Source organism: Callospermophilus lateralis, chromosome 16 (genome assembly GCF_048772815.1).
Source record: "Callospermophilus lateralis isolate mCalLat2 chromosome 16, mCalLat2.hap1, whole genome shotgun sequence".
Classification (NCBI taxonomy): domain Eukaryota; kingdom Metazoa; phylum Chordata; class Mammalia; order Rodentia; family Sciuridae; genus Callospermophilus; species Callospermophilus lateralis.
The window spans coordinates 41,177,131-41,200,352 of record NC_135320.1 but is presented as its reverse complement, the minus strand read 5'-3'; the positions used below and the strand labels follow the sequence as shown (position 1 = coordinate 41,200,352).

The window sequence follows — 23,222 nt, the reverse complement described above, 5'->3', positions numbered from 1 at the left end:
ATGATCTCTGTCTTCTTGAAGTTTACAGCTTTGAAAAAGATGCAAAATGAATTGTATAACAGCAAGGTTTGTTCCAGTCAGGGAAAACAAATAATATCTATCTCTCTCTCTCTCTCTCTCTCTCTCTCTCTCTCATTTATTTATTTATTTACTTATTTACTTATTTATTTTTTGTACTAGGGATTTAATTCAGGGTCACTCAACCACTGATCTACATCCCCAGCCCTATTTTGTATTTTTTTTAGAGACAGGGTCTCACTGAGACCCTGTCTTTTTTTTAGACCCTGTATTTTTTTTAGAGACAGGGTCTCACTGAGTTGCTCAGCGCCTCTGCCTTGCTGAGCTCAGCTGGCTTTGAACTCAGGATCCTCCTGCCTCAGCCTCCAGAGTCTCTGGGATTACAGGCATGGGCCACTGGGCCCGGCTAAGAATTTCTTAAGCAAAAAGATAATTGAGTGGGGTGCAGTGGTGCACACCTGTAATCCCAGCAACTCCAGAGGCTAAAGCAGAAGGATCGCAAGCAAGCGCTGGATGCTTTTCCAGATCCTGTCACGAGTATAGTGGTCACTCCACTCTGTGTGGTGTCATGTTAGTGATGTCATGTTAATGGAATGGCATTCTTTTTACCCCACCTAGTAAAGCCTGGTGGCTCATCAGGCACACAACTCCCTTACTTCCCAATGGAATCCTCCTAACTCTCAGGTCGTCATGTTAAATGAATCTGTGCTGTAGAAGCCGAGGAAGCCTACACACTCGAGACCTCAGGAAAAAAATCCCCCATTTGAATTAAAAAAAAAAAAAAAAAAAAGACAAGAGAAAGAACCTTTACTTCTTAAAAGGCCTAGTGACTCCATTATCAGGGGCATTTACTTCAAATCATATATCAAGACAGTGTGACAGGATAAGTCAGGAGCTGCATAATTAGTGTCCCTTTCACTTGATTCTTGAAATGTTTTGTCCCAGGAACTGTGCTGGTTCCTGGGGTTTTATTAATTAAAAAAAAAAAAAAAAAGTGGCGACCTGTACAAGCCACTTTCTCCTTATGAGAGCGTCCCCGATCCTAGTGGTGGCACCCTCAAATCATCCCCACCGCCTGCAAAATCCCAGAACTGCGGATGAGCTTTTGGTAGGAAGTGGGCGAACAGAACTTCCGCTCCAGGAAAAGAACTCAGGAGGCCCCTCTCTTTACTCGGTGCCGCCTGGGGTGCACGCCTAGATGGCCAGGATGCCGGCAGCTTCCGGTGTTCGCCCGGCCCTCACCTGCAGGCTCCGCCCCCGGGAGCTCCACGCTCCCAGCAGGCGCCGCGAGCGCAATGTTGCCCTGCCCTGCTGTAGTTCCGCCAATCGCCTGGAGGGCGCTGCAAACATGGCGGAGTTGGACATCGGGCAGCATTGTCAGGTGGAGCACTGCCGGCAGCGAGGTGACCCGGGAGTCCCCATTCCCCGGCCGCGGTAGATCCAGGCTCTGCTTTGGCGCCACGGATGCGTGGCGGCGGGTGAGGGGAGGCCGCAAAGCTGGCTGAGGAGCGGGCGGGTGCGTTCCTGCTTAGTGGACGATGAGATAGATGTGTTGGTGCTTATCGTTGTTCCTGCGTCTTGGGAAGAAATTTACGGTCTCCATGCAGTTCCTGAAAATGAACCTTGCAGAGTTCACTATGGTTTTCTAGTGCTTTTCTCCAAGAAGTCCGAGAGTACATTTCTGGCTCGCAGAGCGCCCTCTCCTTTCTGCTTAGCTCCAGGAGCTAGGATGCTTAAGTGGGAACACTCAAGTTCCCCTCTGGCCTTGGCCCCTGCGACCTGTACAAGCCACTTTCCCAGCCTTTGTATTTACTTACATGTCAAACGAAGGATTTGGGCGAGATTACTTTCAACCTGGTCTTCACGGGCCCCTCAGAAGATGAGCATGTGGGAGAAGGCTTTTGTCGGGTTCTGAAAGAGCTCCTTATCTTCGGACTATTCCATCCGATGATAATGTTCTCTCTGCTAGGTCATTCTTTGATTCTGATTATCATTGAACAAACATTTACAAAGCTTTGGTTTTGGTGCATTTAATGTTTACTTTTGTTTCTAAAAAGTCTCAAAATAACAAATATGTACAATCTTTCATATTGAAAACATAACAAAAGTTTGTAGAATATTATGTGCTATACTTTTTTTCTCTTATTGACAAATGTACCCATAATTTCTTGGTTTGAAACCAAATCTTAGAATATTGTAATACCAATAGTGACAGTTCATCAAGCCTATTTCTCAGGTGAGGGAAGAATTATTAGGCCCTTTTATTCCAAAAGTATAATGATCCAAGGGTCCCTTTTGGTTGCAGTAAAACCTTTCTATTTGGAATGAAAATACCTGTAGAATAAGATCTTTTCAAGGCAATTTAGCTTTCTCTAAAGAAGGACTCAGTAGTACCTTCTGATTTTCACTTTTTAAAAGTAGTGACCTTGGATATATCCAGCTGCACTTGGCTGTATAGTATAATATGAGAAAATATTAAAAATTTAGAAAGTGATTCATTGAATCTAGTAATTAACTGTTAGTTGCCATTTTTGAGAGTGGATACTTTCAAGTACTTTCCAAAAGTACAGTTCAGTTCTTGTTATTTGGTCCTGGTGTACTTGTTCCTCACCAACAAAGAAACAATTCAGCAATTAATTTTAAAGTATCAGTCCATTTATTGAATTTCTGGAATCTCATTGAAAGCATCTCCACCCAGTTACTACAATATTTTTTGGAGTTGAGCATATGCAAAGGAAGCTAATTATTATATTGCTCTTATTAATTTTAGTTACTGCATTACTATTCTGACCTTTCACATTTATCTCATTTGGTTTTTAAAATTATCTTGTGGAGAGAGTGTGGCATATAGCACAGATTCAGATGTAGATGCGTACGCATATACACATACACATGTGTACATATACAAATATTATATACTTATATTTTGTATATATAATTCTATTTACCTGTTTATATTTACCTAATAATAGAGCTTTTGTTTTTGTGTATGTAGAGACAGAGACATGCACATGTACACTATATCGTGTGTATACATATATGTTGCCAGAGCTAATCTACTTAATGTTACTAGATCAGTAAACAGTGAATCAGAATTAAAGTCCAGATATTTTACTCCAAATGAGGAATTTTTGCAGTATACAATCCTCAAAAACTGCATCTAGTAAATCTTGGGAACAAAACAAAAAAGATAAATGCCACAGATTGCATTCTTCTGTTAATTCTTTTTTTTTTTCAGTTATTAAAATTGTGATGACCTCTGTTTAGCAGTGATTATGTAGTGACTTGCAACACTAGTATGTTAATAATTTAAAAAATGTTCTATAGAAAATGAATACTTTGATTCTTTTTATGTAAGAAAACTAAATAAAAATTGGCTACTGATCAGAACCTACAACATTTTTCCCCAATTTTAGATTTTCTTCCATTTGTATGTGACAGTTGTTCAGGAATATTTTGGTAAGTTGTTCTTATGCAGGATTTGGGAGTAATTTTGGTATTTGTAATATGCTTTATTTCTGAAAAATATATTGATTTAAAATAATTGTTTCTTTAACCATTGATACTTGATATTCAATATATTAATCACTTGAGAAAGACTGACTAATTATTAACTACTTACACCTATGTATGGTTAACCTGTCAACTTCCAGAATTGGGGTAATAAATGTGAATTTTATATAAAATGATATATTTGTACCTTTAAATTGCAAGGAGGAAATAATACATAAACACAAAAAATATGGAAAGCAATCCAGTTATGGTTATCACTATTAGTTATTTATTTAGTGCCAGGGATTGAACCCAGGGATGCTTAACCACTGAGCCACATCCCCAGCCCTTTTAATATTTTATTTAGAAACAGGGTCTTGTTGAGTTGCTCAGGGCCTTGCTAAGTTGCTGAGGTTGGCTATGAATTCATGATCCTCTGTTTCCCGAGTTGCTAGGATTATAGGCATGTGCCACTACACCCGGCTATTACTATTTATTTTTAAAAATAAAATGAAAAGAACTCAACTATCATTTTTTTAAAATGGGCATTACATGTCATTTCAACATATCACATGTATAGTGAAACCCAAAAACTAACCAAAAATTTTGGAAAATGTATTTTTTTTACAATTAATTTTTTTTAATTTTAAGTATTTAATTTATGAAATAGAACACAGGGGGGAAAAGCATATTTAGAATATAATTCAGGAAGACTTATAGGTAAATAAAAGTTGTATGTATATTTAAATTATTCAGAAATAGAGCCAAGTGTGGTAGTACATGCGTGTTTATCCCAGCAACTTGGGAGATTGAGGCAGAAAGATTACAAGTTTGGAACCAGCCTGGACAATTTAGTGAGACTCTGTCTTGAAATGAATGAATGAATAAATAAATAAATAGGGCTGAGGATATAGCTTAGTGGTAGAGTACTACTGGGTTCAATCCCTAGTGCTTCCCCAAAAAAGACAGTACTCCTTGACATTTCACTATTGATGGTCCTTACTAATTTAAAACCATTAAAATATCTCACATTGCTGTAGTTATCTGTGTTTTATTTGATTGCATTTAATTAAATTAAGTGTTTTATTTGATTGCATTTAATTAAACACTACTTTTTTAATTATTTAAGCCTTGAACACAGAAGCAAAGAGTCACATGGTTGTCCTGAGGTATGTTAATTTTCTCCAATTTAATGAAACATATTTGTAACCATGCACTTTCACTCAGAATTTGATTAGATTTAAAGCCAGTCAGTACCCTACAGATTAAAGTTTGATAGACTGAACTGAATATGTAAAGAAGCTTTTGTTTCATTTTTATTTTATTTTTTTTTCTGACTTAAAGAAAAATTATTCTACATGGTATTTATAAATTTTTATCCTCATATGACTTTTATTCCTTGACATTTCTGTTTAGGTAGTCCACTTACAACATTACGTTTTCTATTTATAAATATACATTGAAATTAGTATTCTCAGTATATAGTCTTTCCAGTTTGTTGTTTCCTTCATTATTCATTTTCACTGGTATTTTTAGTAGAATCCTTTGATAGTAAATTGTTTGGGCTCTATCAGCTTTCATACACCAGGATCAAACTTTTTATCCAGCAGAATCCCTACCTTAATTCTGAACAAATTAATGGACTAAGGAAGGGCTGGCAGATACAAATCAAAAAACCCTTGTTATTTAGTTGAATGAAGAAGCTTAATATAGAGACATTTGGGTCTGCAAAGGAAATCTAGAATTAGGTAGATTTGCTCACCAGTCACAGTAGCACTGGACCAAGTTAGGCTTCCTCAGAAACAGATGAATTCTATTTGAAAAAGAGAAAGCTAGGTCTACCGTGTCTAGTATAATCTTCAATTTTGCAGTCAGGTAAGTTGTTCCACCTTCCTATGGACAAAGAGAGATGGGGAGTTAGACTGAATTCACACCATTTAGAAAAACAACATTTGTCTTTAATTCTTTCAAGTTGACATTTATTCTTGCCCGCCATTTATCAAGTACATTTCCAAGGTTTCCAAGTATTTTTTCATATGTTCTTTCAATTATAGAAAAATAAAATTATATGAACTTAAGTCAAAATGTGAACTTTTAGGAACTTGGGATGTAGCTCAGTGGTAGAGCACTCGCCTAGCATGTGTGAAACTCTGGATTCCATCCCTAGTGCACATCCCTGCAAAAATCTGAACCTTTAAAGTTTAAAATCTGAGTTTTTAAAGTTTAAGTAATCTGTATAATGAGGAAAATAAAAATTATCTAATATGTCAGTTTTCTATAGGATTGATTGGAAGGAAATACTCCTTTAGAGTTTATAGTAAAATTTATTAATGTTTCTAATACAGCTCACAAATCTGTCCTATGCTTTTTTTTTAAAGGGTATCATTTGATTTCTATGAGTGTCACTCAAATTATTGGATTTTATTAAATATTGAAATAAATTAATTTTATCATTAGATTACTGCAACAAATTTGGAAGGATATTTAAGAAGTAAATTGCAAAAAAATGTACAACATGAATGTAAAAGAATTTCTTCAAGCTGTATAGTATTCACACAATTCCCTAAATTTACTCAACTCTAAATTAGGTTACTTTAATGCCAAACAGCCTGGCTGATCTGGATTTTTTTTTTTTTTTTAATTCTTACAAAAATCTTCTCTTCACCTGATATAATATTTTTTGACAATGTAAAATATAGCATAGAAAATAGTATATGATTATAAAACTATGTCTAGCCCTTTATCTAATGGGTAAATAGGTAATTTTAAGTAGTCTGTTCCCTAAGTTAACTGTTTAATTCCCTAAAGCTTGTATAGAAAGTACTTAATGACTTGCCAGTTACGGATTGACAAGATGATTACCTGAACATATTATGGGGGCATTTGTATGAGGGACTTTTTTGAAATAGAAGATTAAAATTGCAGAGAGTAACTGAATAGTCATTTTAAATTAGAAGATAAATATACCATAGTAGGAAAATTATGAAAATGTAGAAAATTCAACATCGTAATCATTTTTTTTTTTTTTTTTTGGTGGTGCTGGGGATTGAATCCAGGAACTTGTGCATGTTAGGCAAGCACTCTACCAACTGAGCTATATCCCCAACCTCAGTAATCATTTTTTAAATAATCATTATATTTTTATGTGAGAGAATATAACTTGAATAATGAGTTTAAACCAAAATGATGTGAATTCTGCCTTCTAAAATAGATTTGCATATATACTTTAAATGTTTATAATGGCATGAGGATAATGCCATTTCCCCCCATTTACATTTTCAGGTAACTATAATCAATGAGAGACTGAAGACTGATAAACATAAATCTTACCCATGCTCATTCAAGAACTGTGTTGAAAAAGAGCTTGTGGCAGTTATATGTCCTTACTGTGAGAAGAATTTTTGCCTGAGGTATTTACTTAGACCATTCAAGCTTTGTATATCTGTTTTAAGTTGTATACAAATACATGTGCTAGTGAAACTCTTCTGTTGTTCGTAGACATCGCCATCAATCAGATCATGAGTGTGAAAAACTGGAAATCCAAAAGCCCCGAATGGCTAACACTCAGAAACTTGTTAAAGACATTATTGGTAGGTATCTAGAAAACTTGTTCTATTGTTTTTCTTGTTTCTGTATTCTCTGTTAGTTCCAGAGCTCCTGCCTCTTATTTCTGCTTACCATTTATGGAATGTATCATTAATGTACCAGCTCCAATGGTAATAACTTGTATTTTGAGGACATTCTTGCAATACTATTTCTTATGAGGCCTACCTGACCAAAGAGAATCTGGAAGCTATTTGAAAGTACCACACAAGATGATCTTCTTGCTGGACTGCCCATCAGATCAGCTGGTTAACCATCCTGGCTAGATTTGGTTGGTATTCATGAGGTTGACATAGTAGTTTGCTTTCTCTTAAGAGCAAACTCTAATAAGCCTGTTTGGCTGTGTTATAAATGCTGCTAAGATACCAAGAAAGAATAGATCTGTGACTTAGATTTATTATCTCTACCAGTATGTTAGTTCAGCAGAATTTTCATTTTGTGTTAAGGATAGTACCTGTATTAAAATCTTCCATAATAAAATCCTGAACTTTTTTGTAGAAGCATTAGTGACTGCTTTATATTAAACCGGCTAAGTTGGAAACGGTGAAATTTTTTGATGTGGAGATTGCTTGATCAACCTCAGTGATACTTTTCCATTAGTCATATACAGTGCCTGAATCTCTATAGTATGCAATTTGTATATGTTTTAGGGCCATAATGAATAAATGCCTTAAAATAAAACTCTGGAAATGTAATGTAAAAGTTCTTATGTGTTTACATGCTTAACATTTACTTCTTAGATTCCAAGACAGGAGAGACAGCAAATAAACGTCGGAAAGGTGCCAAAAATAGTGAAACAGCTGCAAAGGTTGCATTGATGAAGTTAAAGATGCATGCTGATGGAGACAAGTCATTGCCACAGGTTAGTCTTAGAAACCTGGAGAAACAAAGGTCTTCTAAATATAGTTGAAGTCTCCTTTTTTTATTCCCATGAAGTAACAATTAACCTGCATCTGATATGTTTCATTTTTAATATTACGTGGTATATGATATGCATCAATAATATGTTTTTTATGAGTTTTTTCACTTATAAAAATGACAGTGAACCATATAAATCCTCTAACTTTCCCCCACCTTTTTGCATCATATTTTTAAAACTTATCCATGACAATAGTTTTAGATTAGTTCTAGTTCATCTGGTAGCTGCATGTTAATTCCATCATGTGAATATACTCCAAGTTATCTATTCTTTTATTAATAAAGTTCAGACTTTTCCAGTCTTTTGCTATAAATTGTTATACAGTGAAGTCCCTTATGTATGTGTGGTAGAGTTTCCATAGGTAGTTGGACATTATCAATTTCCTCTTGTCTGCGATTGTACTGATTTGTCTCCTTCCAAAAGCACTTTCAATTGTATCCATTCCTGGCCATTATTCTTTCAGAATTACTTTGTCCTGTTCTGCAAAATTGCTTTTTTTTTTTTTTTTGTATGCTGAGGATGATTGAACCCAAGTCCTTGTGTATGCAAGGCGAGCACTCTACCAACTGAGCTGTATCCCTAGCCCCTGAAACTTCAATCTTCGTAGAAATTATGCTGCCTTTTTTTTTTTTTTTTGTGCTGTGGATTGAACCCAGGGCCTTGTGCATACGAGTCAAGCACTCTTTAACACCTGAGCCTCAACCCTCAGGTGTTCTTTTTTTTTTTTTTTAAGTTTTCTTTTTTTTCTTATTGGTTGTTCAAAATATTACAAAGCTCTTGACATATCATATTTCATACATTAGATTCAAGTGGATTATGAACTCCCATTTTTACCCCAAATACAGATTGCAGAATCACATCAATTACACATCCACATTTTTACATAATGCCCTATTAGTAACTGTTGTATTCTGCTACCTTTCCTATCCTCTACTAACCTCCTTCCCCTCCCCTCCCCTCCCATCTTCTTTCTCTACCCCATCTACTGTAATTCATTTCCCTCCAACTCAAAGTGCTCAGGTGTTCTTTATATGTGTAAACAACATTCTGTAATACTTACTTTATTTTTTATCTTTTCTTAGGTTTATGCTTACATTCTTTATCATTTTGGTTGTCATCACAAATACCTTTTTTAAAGTCACATTTTTCTGTCTTTGCAGGTTATTTATTATATGTTGGCCTTGTATGCAGCAAATAAATTCTGAATGGTTCCTATACTTTGTAGATTTTTTGAAATGTCTTCTGTGCAGTCATATCTTCTGCAAATACCAGTTTCTGTGGGATGTTTTTCCCCAATTTTTCTTTCCTCTAACTCCTTTTTGTTATTATTATTTGTCCTTGTGCTGAGAGCTCCACAAAAATGTTGATAGTATGGATGGTAGCAGGCATTTGTCATTCATCTAATTTTAATGCAAATACTTCTAAAGTTTCATCAAATATTATATTTTCTATAGCCTTTATCAGCCTAACAGTATTTGTTTCTCTTGCTAGTTTGCTAGGAATTTATATCATAAATCGGTATTAAAATTTACTATTAAGTTTTTTTTATTGTATCTTGTAAGATGATCATCTTTTTTTCTCCTTACTACAATAAAAAATTACACTGATTGATCTTTTTCATTTTTAAACCAGCCATATATTCTAGGATAAACCACTTGACTCTAGTAGATGATTATTTTAAAATGCATTGTTACATTGATTTGCTAATATATTCTTAATAACATTAGTTAGTAAAAGTATACTCATAAAATTAGTTGAGCAGCTTTCCCTCTTCTACACTTTGAGATAGTTGTAGAGAATATAGTGATTATAGCATTCAGTTTTTATAACCTTTAAATCTAATATTTTTTTCCAGTATCTTTTTATTTGTTCTTTTTAGATATATATGACAGTAAAATGTATTTTGACATATTATACATACATGGAGTATAATTTATTCTAATTAGGATCCCATTCTTGTGGTTGTACATGATGTGGAATTAACATTTGTCATTTATTCATATATGAACATAGGAAATTTATATCTGATTTCTTCTACTGTCTTTTCTATTTCCATACCCCTTCCCTTCTCTTTATTCCCCTTTGTCTAATCCAGTGAACTTCTATTCTTCCCTCCTCACCCAGTCTAATATTTTTTAAGAGGAGAATTTTAAATACTATTCTACTTCATTAGATAATTCTTGGCTTATTTGGTGAATCTAGTTCTTCTGAAGTCAATTTTGGTAAGCAGTATTTTTCTAGAGAATTCTTATTAGCTGTAGATTTTCTAGTTTATTGTTACAAAATTGTTCAAGTTATTCTTATGAAGCCAAATCTCTATTGTGTTTTTTGTTATTCCATATTCCATTTCATTAATATTTTTCATTTGTACTTTTATTTGTTTCTCCCTTAAATAATCTTGCTAGGGTTTTTTTTTGTTTGTTTGTTTGTTTGTTTGTTTGTTTTTTCATCTTTTCAAAGAACCATGTTTTGGTTTTATTTACCTATATTATTTCTTTGTCTTGCATTCCACTAATTTCTGCTCAGATATTATTTCCTTGTCTTTACTGTGTTTAGATTTTTGTCTGACATTCTTTTCCCAAGTTCTCAAATGAAATGGTCAACTTATTTATGTTCAGCGTAGTTGTTTGGGTGTATTTTTTTTTTTTTTTTTTTTGGATATCTTTATTTGTATACAATTTCAAACACAGAAAAGTTACAAAAATAGTACAAAGAATTTTTCATATCTTTTACCCAAATGCAACAGTTATTTACATTTTTCTCTGTTTGCTATAATATTTGCATTCTCTTTCTTTGTGTGTGCACAAGTGTGTTAATTTTATGTCTACTTGATCTGTCAGTTTCTTAGACAAGTGTGTTAGTGAAATCTTCAACCATGGAGATTCTTCTTGTAATTTTAATGGTTTCCTGAGTTGTGTTTATCAAGTGTATGGAATTTCTTCATTGTATTTTTTTTATGAATTTTGCCTTAAATTCTATTTTTACTTATAATAATATACTTTTATTAGTTTTATTTTAGTGAACATTTAACTATTATGTCTTTTTTCATTCTTTTATATTCAACTTTTCTGTGTTGTTTTATTTTAGGGTGTATCTTGTAAGCAGCATATAGCTGGAGTTTGTTTTTTTAATCCAGTTTGATAGTATCTCTTTTATAGGTGAGTTAAATACATTTTATTTATTGTGATCACTGATGCATTTGAACATATTTCTTCCATCTTGTGTTTTCTGCTTATTCTTATAATTCTTTCTGTCTTTCCCGTCTTCTTTTTTCTTATTTAAATTTTCTATATTCCCTTACTTTCTACTGGTTTAGAAATCAATGATTATAGTTTTCTAATTTTTGTGGTTATCCTTAATAGTGTCATTTACAAAAATTTATTAGATGTTTTTATAATTACAAAGGTAGTCCATACTTTTATAGTATACCTGTTGAGAGTGTATATTTAAAAACTAAATATACCCTCCTATGTCCCTCGTCCATTTCCAAGCCCCACAATCAGTGATTCTCAACTAAGGATGATTTCTCCTTCTGGGGGACATTTGACAATGGAGACATTTTTGGTTGTCACAACTGGGGGTGTGGTGCTACTGATATCTAATGGATAGAGGCCAGGGATGCTACTAAACATCCTACAATTCAAAAGACAGTGCTCACAATAGAGTTTTCTGGTCCAATATATCAGTACTGGTCTGGAAGGAGTTAGAGTTCTTACTTAGCTTATGCTAAGTAAATTTGGTCCCCACCACTGCAAAGAATAAATGTCAGTATTGTAAAGTCGAGAATACCTATCTTAAAGCATCCAGTAATATCATTCACATAATTTTTCAATTCTTTCAATACTTAGAACAATAGTTAAAATTTAAATATCACCTAACTTTGTTCTAAGCACTATTGTAACATGTTTCATCTTTACAGCAAGTCAGTGAGGTATACATTATTGCAGATGAGAAAACTGAGGCACAAAAGGGTTAAGTAACTTGCTAGTGACATACCTAGTAAGAGAACTGTGAATTAAAACCAGCCAATTTGGCTTCAGAGACTCTTTTCTTACATCCTTAATATATTATGGACCATTCTTCAAATCTATAGATGTAATTTTTCTGCTTACTATTAATGTTTTTGTATGTGTGTACAAATATAAATATATAGATATATTGGTGTATGTGTTCTCATACACACATTTCATAGGTAATATGTATGTACACACATGTGTACACATACACATGCATATATATATAATGCACACATTTCTTTGTACATACATATATATTTATACATGTGTGATTTTGATTTTACACAAAATGAAATGTATTCTACTTAATGTATGCAATAACTTGAAGAGTGTTTTTTGATCATTATTTTACAAAAATGACATGTACTCATTTGGTCAGCATAGTTTTTGAACACCTGTTATAGATGAGGCCTTGGGGATACAACAGTGAATAAAATAAAGTCTCTACTCTTATGACATTTATATGCTATTGAATGTGATATTGTTATGTGTATGTATAATACACATACACACACATCTGGTGTATGGTGCTGAGGTCTATAAATAAAATTAAAGCAGTTCTCCTTTGGTGCCACCTGTAATCCCAGTGGCTCGGATGGCTAAGGCAGGAGGATCACAAGTTCAAAGTCAGCCTCAGCAACTTAGCGAGGGCCTATATAACTCAGTGAGATCCTGTCTCTAAATAAAATACAAAAGGGCAGGGGAAAGGGCTCAGTGGCTATGCATTTTTTTCTCTACATACACTTCTCATTATTGCCTATTAAAGATTCCTCAAGGGCACAAGTATGGCTCTCCATCATTTTCTTTAAAAGCTGTATCATATTCCATAATGTGAATACACTGTAACTTATTTTGCCATTTTTCTGTTGATGTGCATTCATGTTGTTTCTAGTTTCCTCCACTATTTTAAGTATCAATCTGATACTTTTATATTTGTAATGATGTTTTCTAATGATGTTTTTCCTGCACCGAAGGTTATATATATTTTAAAATCTAATAAATATTGCCAAACAACTCTACAGAGGAGTTGTAACAATTCATATTTCTACCACCAGTAATTATAATAGCAAACCTTTATTGACTATACCAAGCATTGTTTTGTGACTCTGGATTTTTTTTCTCTCTCACTATTCTTCATTTCATACAGTAATCTAAATAAAGTTAAGTATTGTTTAAGAATCACTCAGAAATCCCAGCAGCTCAGATGGGTGAGTCAGGAGGATCACAAGTTTGAAGCCAGCCTTAAAATAAAATTTTAACAATACTGCAAAAAAGAAAAGGAAAATCAAGAAAAGAATAACTCAGTTACAGCTTGCCCTCCTAACCAGTTCAGTATGTTCCACTTGTCACTGTTACATGAGAATACCTCTCTCCTGTGATTTCCACTAGCTGTTATCACTCTTTTTAAGTAAAGTTTTCTAGTTTGTTGGCTATAAAATGATAGCTCATAATGGCTGTAATTTGCATTTATCTGACTTCTGTTGGATTTGAACTTCTTTTAGTATGTTTTTTGGCCATTTGAAATTGCGTTTTCTGAATTGCCCATACATATCCTTTGATTATTTTTCTTTGGGGCTTTTTATTTTGTTTTGTCAGCTTATGAAAAGAAACTCTTACACTATAACAGGCAATAATCTTTTTATAATCAATCTACTTTGCAAACTTTCTTTGAAATCAGGTATATTGATTTCACTATGCTTCTCATTGATATAATATTTAAATTTTCTAGGATCTATCTTTTTAAAATATTTTTACATTTGTCTTTAATTAATCTGATTTTGTTATTGTAGATGTTATGAGCTATGGGCTCAATTTTATTTTCATTCAGTTGGTTAGCTAGTTTTACATCACTGATATTAAATAGTCATTTTTTTTTCTATTGTATTGAAATACCAAAATATCACCTTCATGGTAAATTAACATTCTACATATACAGAATTATTTTTTACTTTCCAAGCTATTTCACCATCTATCTGTTCTTTTCTCATGTTAATATCTAATAGTAGCTTCATAGACTGTTCTATATCTGTAACCTAAGTCCTGTCTCTATTTTTTTCTAAGAAATATTTTAGCATTTATTCATTCATATGAACTTTAAAATTACTATATCCAAATTTTTAAAAACATCTCAGGATTTTCAATACTATAACTCTGGGATATAGTTGCAAATGACAGGCTTCAGCATATACTGTTTAAAAATATTTTAAGAGACAGGGGTAACACAACATGGTCTTAGAAATATGTCTTCCTATCTCCTCCCTTTCCCACAAGGATGTAAGTTGCTCTCACTTTTAGCTTGATTTGCTATTAGACTTTCTCAACTCATACTCTTCATTGACCTCTGCCATCTGTTATTAGGGAAACATCTCTTTACGGTTCATTCTTGTTGTATTTTGTAATTCTCCTTTTTGGATAGCTTTTAAGGTTTTTATCTGTGATATTCTCAAATATTGGTGCAGTGTTCCAGGTTTCAGTATATTTTAATTATCTGCCAGGCACCATGGCACATGCCTGTAATCCCAGCAGTTCAAGACACAGAGGATCACAAGTTCAAAGCCAGCCTGAGCAATGGCAAGATCCTAAGCAACTCAGTGAGACCCTGTCTCTAAATAAAATACAAAATAAGGCTGGGGTTGTGGCTTAGTGGTTGAGTGCCTCTGAGTTCAATCCCCAGTACTAAAAAAACGAAATAATATATGTATTTTTAAATTATCCAACTGGACAGTTGAGATACATTTTTAATTTTTTCTCTTCACTTTTGAAAAATTATAGTCATTTTCTCTCTGGTTGTCACTTCACTGGTAGGTGAAGAGTCTCTGAAGTTCTTGTTCAACATGTTTTAGAGATTTATAATTTCTCTCTGTATGTCTTTATACTATATTCTGGCTGACTCTTGGTTAATATACTTTTTTATTAAGGAATGTAGAAATTTACCTTGTTTGAGTTTCTTACTTCAATAATCTTATTTTTGGTTTTCTGTTTGGATCATCATAACTTTTCCTTTTTCATTTCTACTTGTTTTGGTTTCACTACTTTTTGTTCCTTTGCATATTATTTCTTTATTTAATGTCTTTTAAGTTCACTTATTTTCAATGGTCTATAATAGCTGAACCTTGAATTTGTTTTAAAATTTCAGCTGATTGACTCTGTGTGTTCATCTTGAGTAAGAGATTCTGTCTGTATCTCTCTCCCTCTCCTTACATGGTTAATCCCTGTCTAACAATTTTGTGTTTTCTTCTGTCTGACCCACACTTCCAGAACCTCTATATCAAATCCATATTTGAGACTGGAAGTTTGTGCTTCTGCCCTACAGAGATTTTCAAATTTTTAAAGATGCATTTACTGAGCTTTGTTCACTGTCATTAGGTTATATCATGTTTTGCTGCCTTCAGAATGTTGATTTGTATAAGCAACAGCCCAGTTAACATTTAGCAATCACTTCTTTAGCCTCCTTTCCTAGAGCCCAAGCCCCATTCCAGCCTTTGCTTTTAACCAGTGAACCTGACCAGGGAGTTTTAGTTCTATTTCTATGCAACACCAGTATTTCCCATTCACCCTCAATCTCAACTCTGAATGACCTCTTCCTTCCTTTTGGAGTATCATGACAGCATGCATTTCATTTTTGATCTTCAGATATATTTATTCATTTTCTTTCTTTATTTTTTTATAGTACTGCATATTGAACCCAGCAGTGCTCTACTACTGAGCTATATCCCCCAGCTCTTTGATTTTTCATTTTGAGACATGGTCTAACTAAATTGTCTAGGTTGGCCTCAAGCTTGCAATCCTCCTGCCTCAGCCTCCTGAATTGCTGGGATTGCAGGAGTTTGCCACAGTGCCCAACAAGGCTATATATTTTTAGTTAATCTCATTTTATATTTATTCTCTTACTACTTTGTTTTGAAACAGAGACTTTCTTTATGGACCACTGGAATTTCCAATGATTTCTTGTTTTTTTTTCTTTGAGTGCTTGTTATCTTACTAACACACTCCACTGATCTTCAACAAATCTGAATTCCCTAGTGTTGAGATGGGAAGTGTTATTTTAAATACTTTCTCCAACAACACAGAGAAGCTCCAACTAATCAGTAAAGATCCTATTTTCTTTCCTTCATTTGCTAATTAAGCAAGAAAATAGAGTATAAGGAGGCAAGTAGTATATAGAATACTAGAGAAACCATCTGTGAATTCCTGTTTTATTAATAAATTTTTTTCTGGGGTTTTATAGTTTAGTTTTTGTTTTTAAGTTTCTTTGTTCTAAAAAGTCCTAGTGTCTCTAAAAATGTAGTAGTGGAGTCTTTTACACAAAAAGAAATGCTTCGTGTTTCAAGAATCCTTTACTTGCAAGTGGCTGAAACTTGACTCCCAAGTAGTACAAGCAAAATAGATTTGTTGCTGGGGACTGTGGCACACACCTGTAATTCCAGCAGCTTGGGAGACCAAGGCAGGAGGATCACAAATTCAAAGCCAATCTTGGCAACTTAGCTTGGTCTGTCTTAAAATAAAAAATTAGAAAGGACTAGGGATATAGCTTAGTGGTTAAGCACCCCTGGGCTCAATCCCTGGTACCTCCCAAGAAAAAGGAAAGAAAAAAATTTTTAGCCTTCTCATGTAATGGAGAGTTATGTATTATCTCATTGAGTGCCAAATTATGTTGAAAGAGTCCATCCATTTCATCCATTTTCTTGATTTTTCTCTATACATGTTAAACTCATTCTTTCTCACTTAAGGCTTCTTTTACCACATTGTTTCAGGAATGACTAAAGGAGTATGAGGACTCACTGCAGCAGCTCCATGTTTAAATCAGCAAATTAAAAAAAGAAGAACTCCCCCTATCCCCAGCTTTTGAACATAAAATCTTAAGAAAAAGAGCCCGATTGGCCTAAGTTATGTATAGATAGCCATGGCCATACCCATACAATTAGTTAGATTTGAAGCTACCATGATTTGTCTTCCCATTAAGAGTTAATTCATTAGAGGGTAATCCTCTAACCAGAGGAAGAGAAGAAAGGATATCACCAGACTAAAACATATGTTTTACTTCATATATATAACCTGTATTTTAACTTTTTATTTTACAGACAGAAAGAATTTACTTTCAGGTTTTCTTGCCTAAGGGGAGCAAAGAAAAAAGCAAACCCATGTTCTTTTGCCACAGATGGAGCATTGGAAAGGTCATAGACTTTGCAGCTTCTCTAGCCAGTCTTAAAAATGACAATAACAAATTAACAGCTAAGGTAACATATGGTTATGATAAACTTTCTCTAAAAGTTTTAGGATATAATCTATACAAGTGTATATTACAACATGATTAATTTCTCTCTCAACAGAAATTAAGGCTATGTCACATTACTTCAGGAGAAGCCTTACCCTTGGATCATGCTTTGGAAACCTGGATTACTAAGGAGGATTGTCCTTTATATAATGGTGGAAATATTATTTTGGAATATCTTAGTGATGAAGAACAGTCTTTAAAAAATGTTGATTCTTATTTGGAATAGTCACTCAAGAATTCAAATCATAAATCAAAAGGAAAATTTTTACGTGCATGTTTAAGTCAATTTCTTTTACTATAGATACTTTTTTTTTTTTTTAATTTTTAAAAAAGTGTGTTTCCCATTTGGTTAATGTCAGCTGTTGATAGGCTGTGACACTACTCCATCCCATCTTCACTCCAGAATCCAAGCTGAAGTAACAACCCCCTTTTTGGGACTTTGCCATTTTTGTGGCAGAAGGAGATGGTAGATATGAGGTCAGCTCTTAAAAGATTCTTGTGTTATTTTGGCTTTAAGAAGTCACATGCTTATGCCTAGTGTTATAGGGCCCAAAAGTACAGCTTTACTGTTTGCCTACATCATGATGTATACATTGATGTGTGTACATGAATTATGTAGATTTAGAGATCACCTCATTCAGTCTCAGTCTTCTAAATTTTTGGATGAGGAATCTCAGACCTAAGAAGAGAAACTTGTTGCCTTGGTATCACCTAACTGCATTGGGGTATGTTTCTGATAACCTCCCTCATTGTTTGTATGAATGTATTACAAGTGAGAGGGATGATGGAATAACCCAACTTTATTATAGTCTCTGTACCATGGCAAAACACCTGCAACAAATAACTACACTTTGCCAACAAATTGAATTTAATGTTTCTAACTAATGTTTTCTGTTACGCTTAACAAAGTACTATTATGCAGAAGGAATATAATTTATTTCTATATGTTCTTTGTTTTCTATGCTAATTATCATGGACCTGTACAGTGACTTTAAATTTAATTAAAACAATAAACAATGTTCATTTGGTCTACTGTGTTATTCATATTATTTTCATATAAAGGATGACAATAATTTTCAGCTTTTATCAGGAGCTTATGCATTTATCTATTAACATAATTATTTGAATACTTACTAAATGTAAGGATTGGTTTCTAATTGTCACAGTAAATACAATGAAGATATGTATGCAATCTTTTAATGGTAATACAAAGTAGGATAGCAAGTTGCAGATTAGTAGGCAGTATAGCCATGTTCCAACAGCTCTTTTATCAGAAACCATAAACCAGAGGTAGAAATAATCCTTAAATTAAAGGATTAATAATAGAAAGATATTAGAAAGTTGTAATGCAAACCAATGCCTAGTGTCTGTCATAATTACTTACACATAGTAGGTGGTCAGCCACATAAGTGAACTAAAACTAAATATGCCCTAAAAAAACAACTATTGAGAAGAGGGAAATAAGGCTAGCAGGGATAGATACAAATCTAGGCAAAATAAAAAATGCTCCTATTAATGAATGAACAGAGAAAAAAAGACATCAGTAAGCATACTGGTGGTGAATTAGGTCAGGTCTCAGATGGTAGAACTGTTGTGGAGGATGCGTGGGTACCAGCATCCTCAGTACGAGGGACTGGTGGCTCCAGCACCATGTGAAGCCCTTTCCTGTTCTCTAAAGACAACCAGTGTGGGAAAGAAGGAATCTAGTTTCTCTAGCTCCCTATTTCCAATTTATTTAAGTTCAACTTTCTCAGACTTTCTGGTGAGAATTTTATACACCTAATATAATTTTAGTATTTCACTGTTCACATCTCACCCTAGTTTCTCTTCACTTGCTTACAGACGACTGAAAATCCACAAAGAAAAAATGTGTTTTAAAATTAGGTAAGTAGGTAAAATAATTCTGCAATACAAATAAGCTTCAGTTTAATCAGACAGCAAATACACGTAAATGGGAGATTATCAGATCTTTTCTAGCTTTATCAGATATTGTACTCCACAGTTTTCAAATAGGAAGACTTGGAAGAACCTGAAGAAGGAAGAAGGTTGTATATAAAGGCATTGGAGTGGGAAAATTTACATACTACACATCTTGGACCTGGGCAATAAAAATTGTGAACTAAGATATTTGATCAGGAAACTATAAAGATAGCTTTGTTTTATGTTTGTTTTATTTTTGTCATTAAACTAAGTTCCTTGGCAATTAAGTTGAAGTGTCTGGAACAGATTTGTTCCTTTCTCTATTTTCAACATTGAGAATTTTGTTTTTCTTAGTTCCACCATGCGGCCAGCTCATTGGTTTCATTAATGAGGTTCCTGGCATAAAAGTTAGCTAGTGAGATCGAAATAAACACACAGACTCAGTTACCTTTTTCTATGACCAGGTCCGAGACGGCTCCCCTCTCTGATGTCCTCGTCTAACCGCCCGGCAGGGCAGCAAGGATTACTCAGGGCTAGCAGGAGAGAGAGCGAGCCCACCAGGGAGTAGCCTTTTATTGGGGAACAAGAAATTCAGGGAATAATTCCATCCAATGAAAGTTGAAGGGGGGCCGCACTCCAAGGTCAGGGTCAGTGATTGGGCCCCCCGGGGTCAGTGGTCAGTCACACCCCCACACGGACGGGTTCTCTCAACAGGAGAGGGCCAGGAAAGCTCCAACACAGCCAGAGCACCTCAGACCCTAACCGGGAGTCACCCAGTCACGTGTGAGAATGGCTCCCGACACTTAGTGTTCTACATGGAAATAAAATTTATGACATCTAAAGTCTTGTGTTTGAATGATTAACCTATATAAATGATAGACTTTTTTAAAATAATTATCAAAATTTTAAAAAATGGCTTTGGTGTTCTTTGAGGATCGTAAATGATCTAAAATTATACACATTGTCTTCATTTAACAAATTGCATCATAATTACATTAAGCATCTTCTGAAATGGCCACAAGCAACTACTAGATCTGCAGGCTCAATAGTAGACAATTGTAGTGTTTGGGGGTTTGTTTTTGTTTTGTTTCTTGCCTGCTTAGAATCCCAACGTCTTCACCTTGTTTGGGAAATTACACAATTGTGTGTGTCTGTGGGTTGAAGTGTAAAAAGACTGATGCTTTTCCCTGGCTACTGAGGGACAGACATATGACCTAAGTTAGGTTAGTTAATGTCCATGTCCCTAACTGTTGATAGGGATTAGTATTAAAAAAGAAGGAATAAGACATTTAGAATTAGTGTCAGTGTTTTTCCATTGCCCTATGAATAAGGTTTCAAGTACCCAATAGCAGCAGCCCCTTAGGATATACCCTTCAGCAATAATAGCAGCCACCTATTTTCCCTATATTCCCAAGTTATCTGGTAACCCTCTAGGAAATTATTTTCGTATTTAAGGACATCAAAATAGTTTCCATTTTTTGCTTGACCCATACAATCACTCTCAGGTGTCATAAAGCTATCCATAGTGTAAGGCCAGGGTATGGGCTCTGTAGTTCTCTAAGCCTAAATGAGCAGAAACTGCACTTGGCTTGATCACCATGGTGTAAACCAGGTCTTAGTTCAGTGCTCCAGCAAGGTATTCAGTAAATGCTTGTTTGATTTTCACTTGATATAGACCTTCAGACCTCTTCAGTATACATTTTAGATTTTTTTTTTATCTTGACTGCTTTCAGTGTAATTTTTTTTTTTTTTTTTTTTTGGTACTGGGGATCAAACTCAGGGGCACTTAACCACTAAACCGTGTGAAGCCCTTTCCTGTATTTTATTTACAGTAATTTAGCTCTACTGAGGCTGTCTTTGAACTCTGGATCCTCCTGCCTTAGCCTCCCAAGCCTCTGGGATTACAGGCATGCATAACTGTGTCTGGTGAATTTTTCTTAGCATAGAAAAGAACTAAAAACTGATGATACCGAGATTTTTAACTTTAGATAAATAGGACTTGTTTTTTTGTTTTGTTTTGATCTCCCGACCCCCCTCCCTTCCCTATTAGCAGAAACAAGGAGGTTGGGAAGAAGGAGATTAGGTTTCTATTTGTGAATTGAACCTGGTAAATGCCATAAATTGTATTAACTACAAGTTAAACAGGTTGTGTCACTCAAGAGAGAGCTTTTATATCAGTTTGAAAAGTACAGCAGTCCCTCCTACTGGACTTTGATCCAGCAAAACAACTCACCCAAGTGAACCTTATACCATCTCTGAACACCAGTGGGAAGAATGTTCTTTCATTTTTAAAAAGCTGTATGTGATTTGCTGTATGTGATTTACTTACGGCTTCAAAATGATTAGAAAAAATTTTATGATCCTTCTTTTGCTGTTTGTGACTCTGGGAGAAGCAAGGAAGTCGTTTCTCAGTTTTCAGAACACAGAAAAGACTGAAATACTATTTTTCACAAAGACCGAAGAAGTTGTTATTGTAAAGTCAAGTTACAAAGGTAAACGGCCTAACTCCAGCTACCTCTTTGTGCAATTAGAAGATCCTAAAATGTTGCATGTGGTGAATGTGACCAAGACCTCCTCAGATGCTACCAACTTTACCATAAACCTAAGAGCAGATGAAGAAGGAGAGACCAATTTGACCATTCAACTCTGGGATTCTGAAGGTAGGCAAGAAAGACTCATCGAAGAAATAAAGAATGTCAAAGTCAAAGTGCTCACACAAACAAAAAAGAGTCTTTTCCAGATATCAATGCATGTCGATAGAAAGATCCTAATGCTTATTTTACCACTGATACTGCTAAATAAATGTGCCTTTGGTTGCAAGATTGAATTACAGGTGCTTCAAACAGTATGGAAGAGACCTTTGCCCGTAATTCTTGGGGCAGTTACACAGTTTTTTCTTATGCCCTTTTGTGGTTTTCTTCTGTCTCAGATTTTGGCCTTGCCTGAGGCACAAGCATTTGGATTTATAATGACCTGCACGTGCCCTGGAGGGGGTGGGGGTTATTTCTTTGCTCTGCTTCTGGAAGGAGATGTCACTTTGGCCATTCTGATGACTTGCACGTCAACATTATTGGCCCTGATAATGATGCCTATCAATTCTTATATATATAGTAAGATATTAGGGTTATCAGGTATATTTCATATTCCTGTTTTTAAAATTGTGTCCACACTCCTATTCATCCTTATACCAATATCAGTTGGAATAATCATCAAGCGTAGAATACCCGAAAAAGCAAACCTATTAGAGAAAATAATTCGACCTCTGAGTTTTATTTTAATGTTTGTAGGGATTTATTTGACTTTCAGAATGGGATTGATGTTTCTAAAAACAGCTAACTTAGAGGTGCTTCTTTTGGGTCTCTCAGTCCCTACTTTGGGTTTGTTGTTCGGGTACTCCTTTAGTAAAATTTGTATGCTGCCTCTTCCTGTTTGTAAAACGGTTGCTATCGAAAGTGGGATATTAAACAGTTTCTTAGCCCTTGCCATCATTCAGCTCTCTCTATCACAGTCCAAGGCCAATTTAGCTTCACTAGCTCCCTTCACAGTAGCCATGTGTTCTGGATGTGAAATGTTACTTATCCTTCTGGTCTACAAGGCTAAAAAAAGATGTATCTCTACCAGAGAAGACAAAAAATCTTTTCTACTCTAAAAATTAAAGCATTACTCAATTCCCACTCTGGCTTAGGTACTGTGGGATATTCAAAAATACACAAAATAATGCCTACTCTTAAGCCACTTACGATCTGGTTAAAATTTGACCTGGGGATGTGGGGAGTTTGTATGTATCACATGCTTAATGTGGTACAAATAGCAAAATATGCAGGAATTTAGAGGAAAGAGACAAATTTTCCACTGTGTTAGTTTGGATAGAATACTTCACATTGAGAAAAAGCAAACTCCTTCACTAATAAATATGATCAAGACTAAATATTAAGGGATGTGTACCACATGGTACACATTTGGTAACTGCAAAGTTAAC

General features: G+C 34.6%; 2 protein-coding genes across 2 annotated transcripts; both read left to right on the top strand.

Annotated features, from left to right (window-relative positions):
• Window positions 1–1,357: 1,357 nt before the first annotated feature.
• Window positions 1,358–18,330, top strand: Zfand1 (zinc finger AN1-type containing 1). Its single transcript, XM_076835893.2, has 8 exons — window positions 1,358–1,421; window positions 3,435–3,477; window positions 4,640–4,679; window positions 6,793–6,920; window positions 7,009–7,100; window positions 7,854–7,975; window positions 17,130–17,285; window positions 17,379–18,330. The coding sequence occupies exons 1-8, from the start codon at window positions 1,367–1,369 to the stop codon at window positions 17,547–17,549; spliced, it is 807 nt and encodes a 268-aa protein (XP_076692008.1). The 5' UTR covers window positions 1,358–1,366; the 3' UTR covers window positions 17,550–18,330.
• Window positions 18,331–21,581: 3,251 nt separating this feature from the next.
• Slc10a5 (solute carrier family 10 member 5) lies at window positions 21,582–22,892 on the top strand. The gene has a single exon (XM_076836353.1). The coding sequence runs from the start codon at window positions 21,582–21,584 to the stop codon at window positions 22,890–22,892; it is 1,311 nt and encodes a 436-aa protein (XP_076692468.1).
• The last annotated feature ends 330 nt before the right edge of the window (window positions 22,893–23,222 follow it).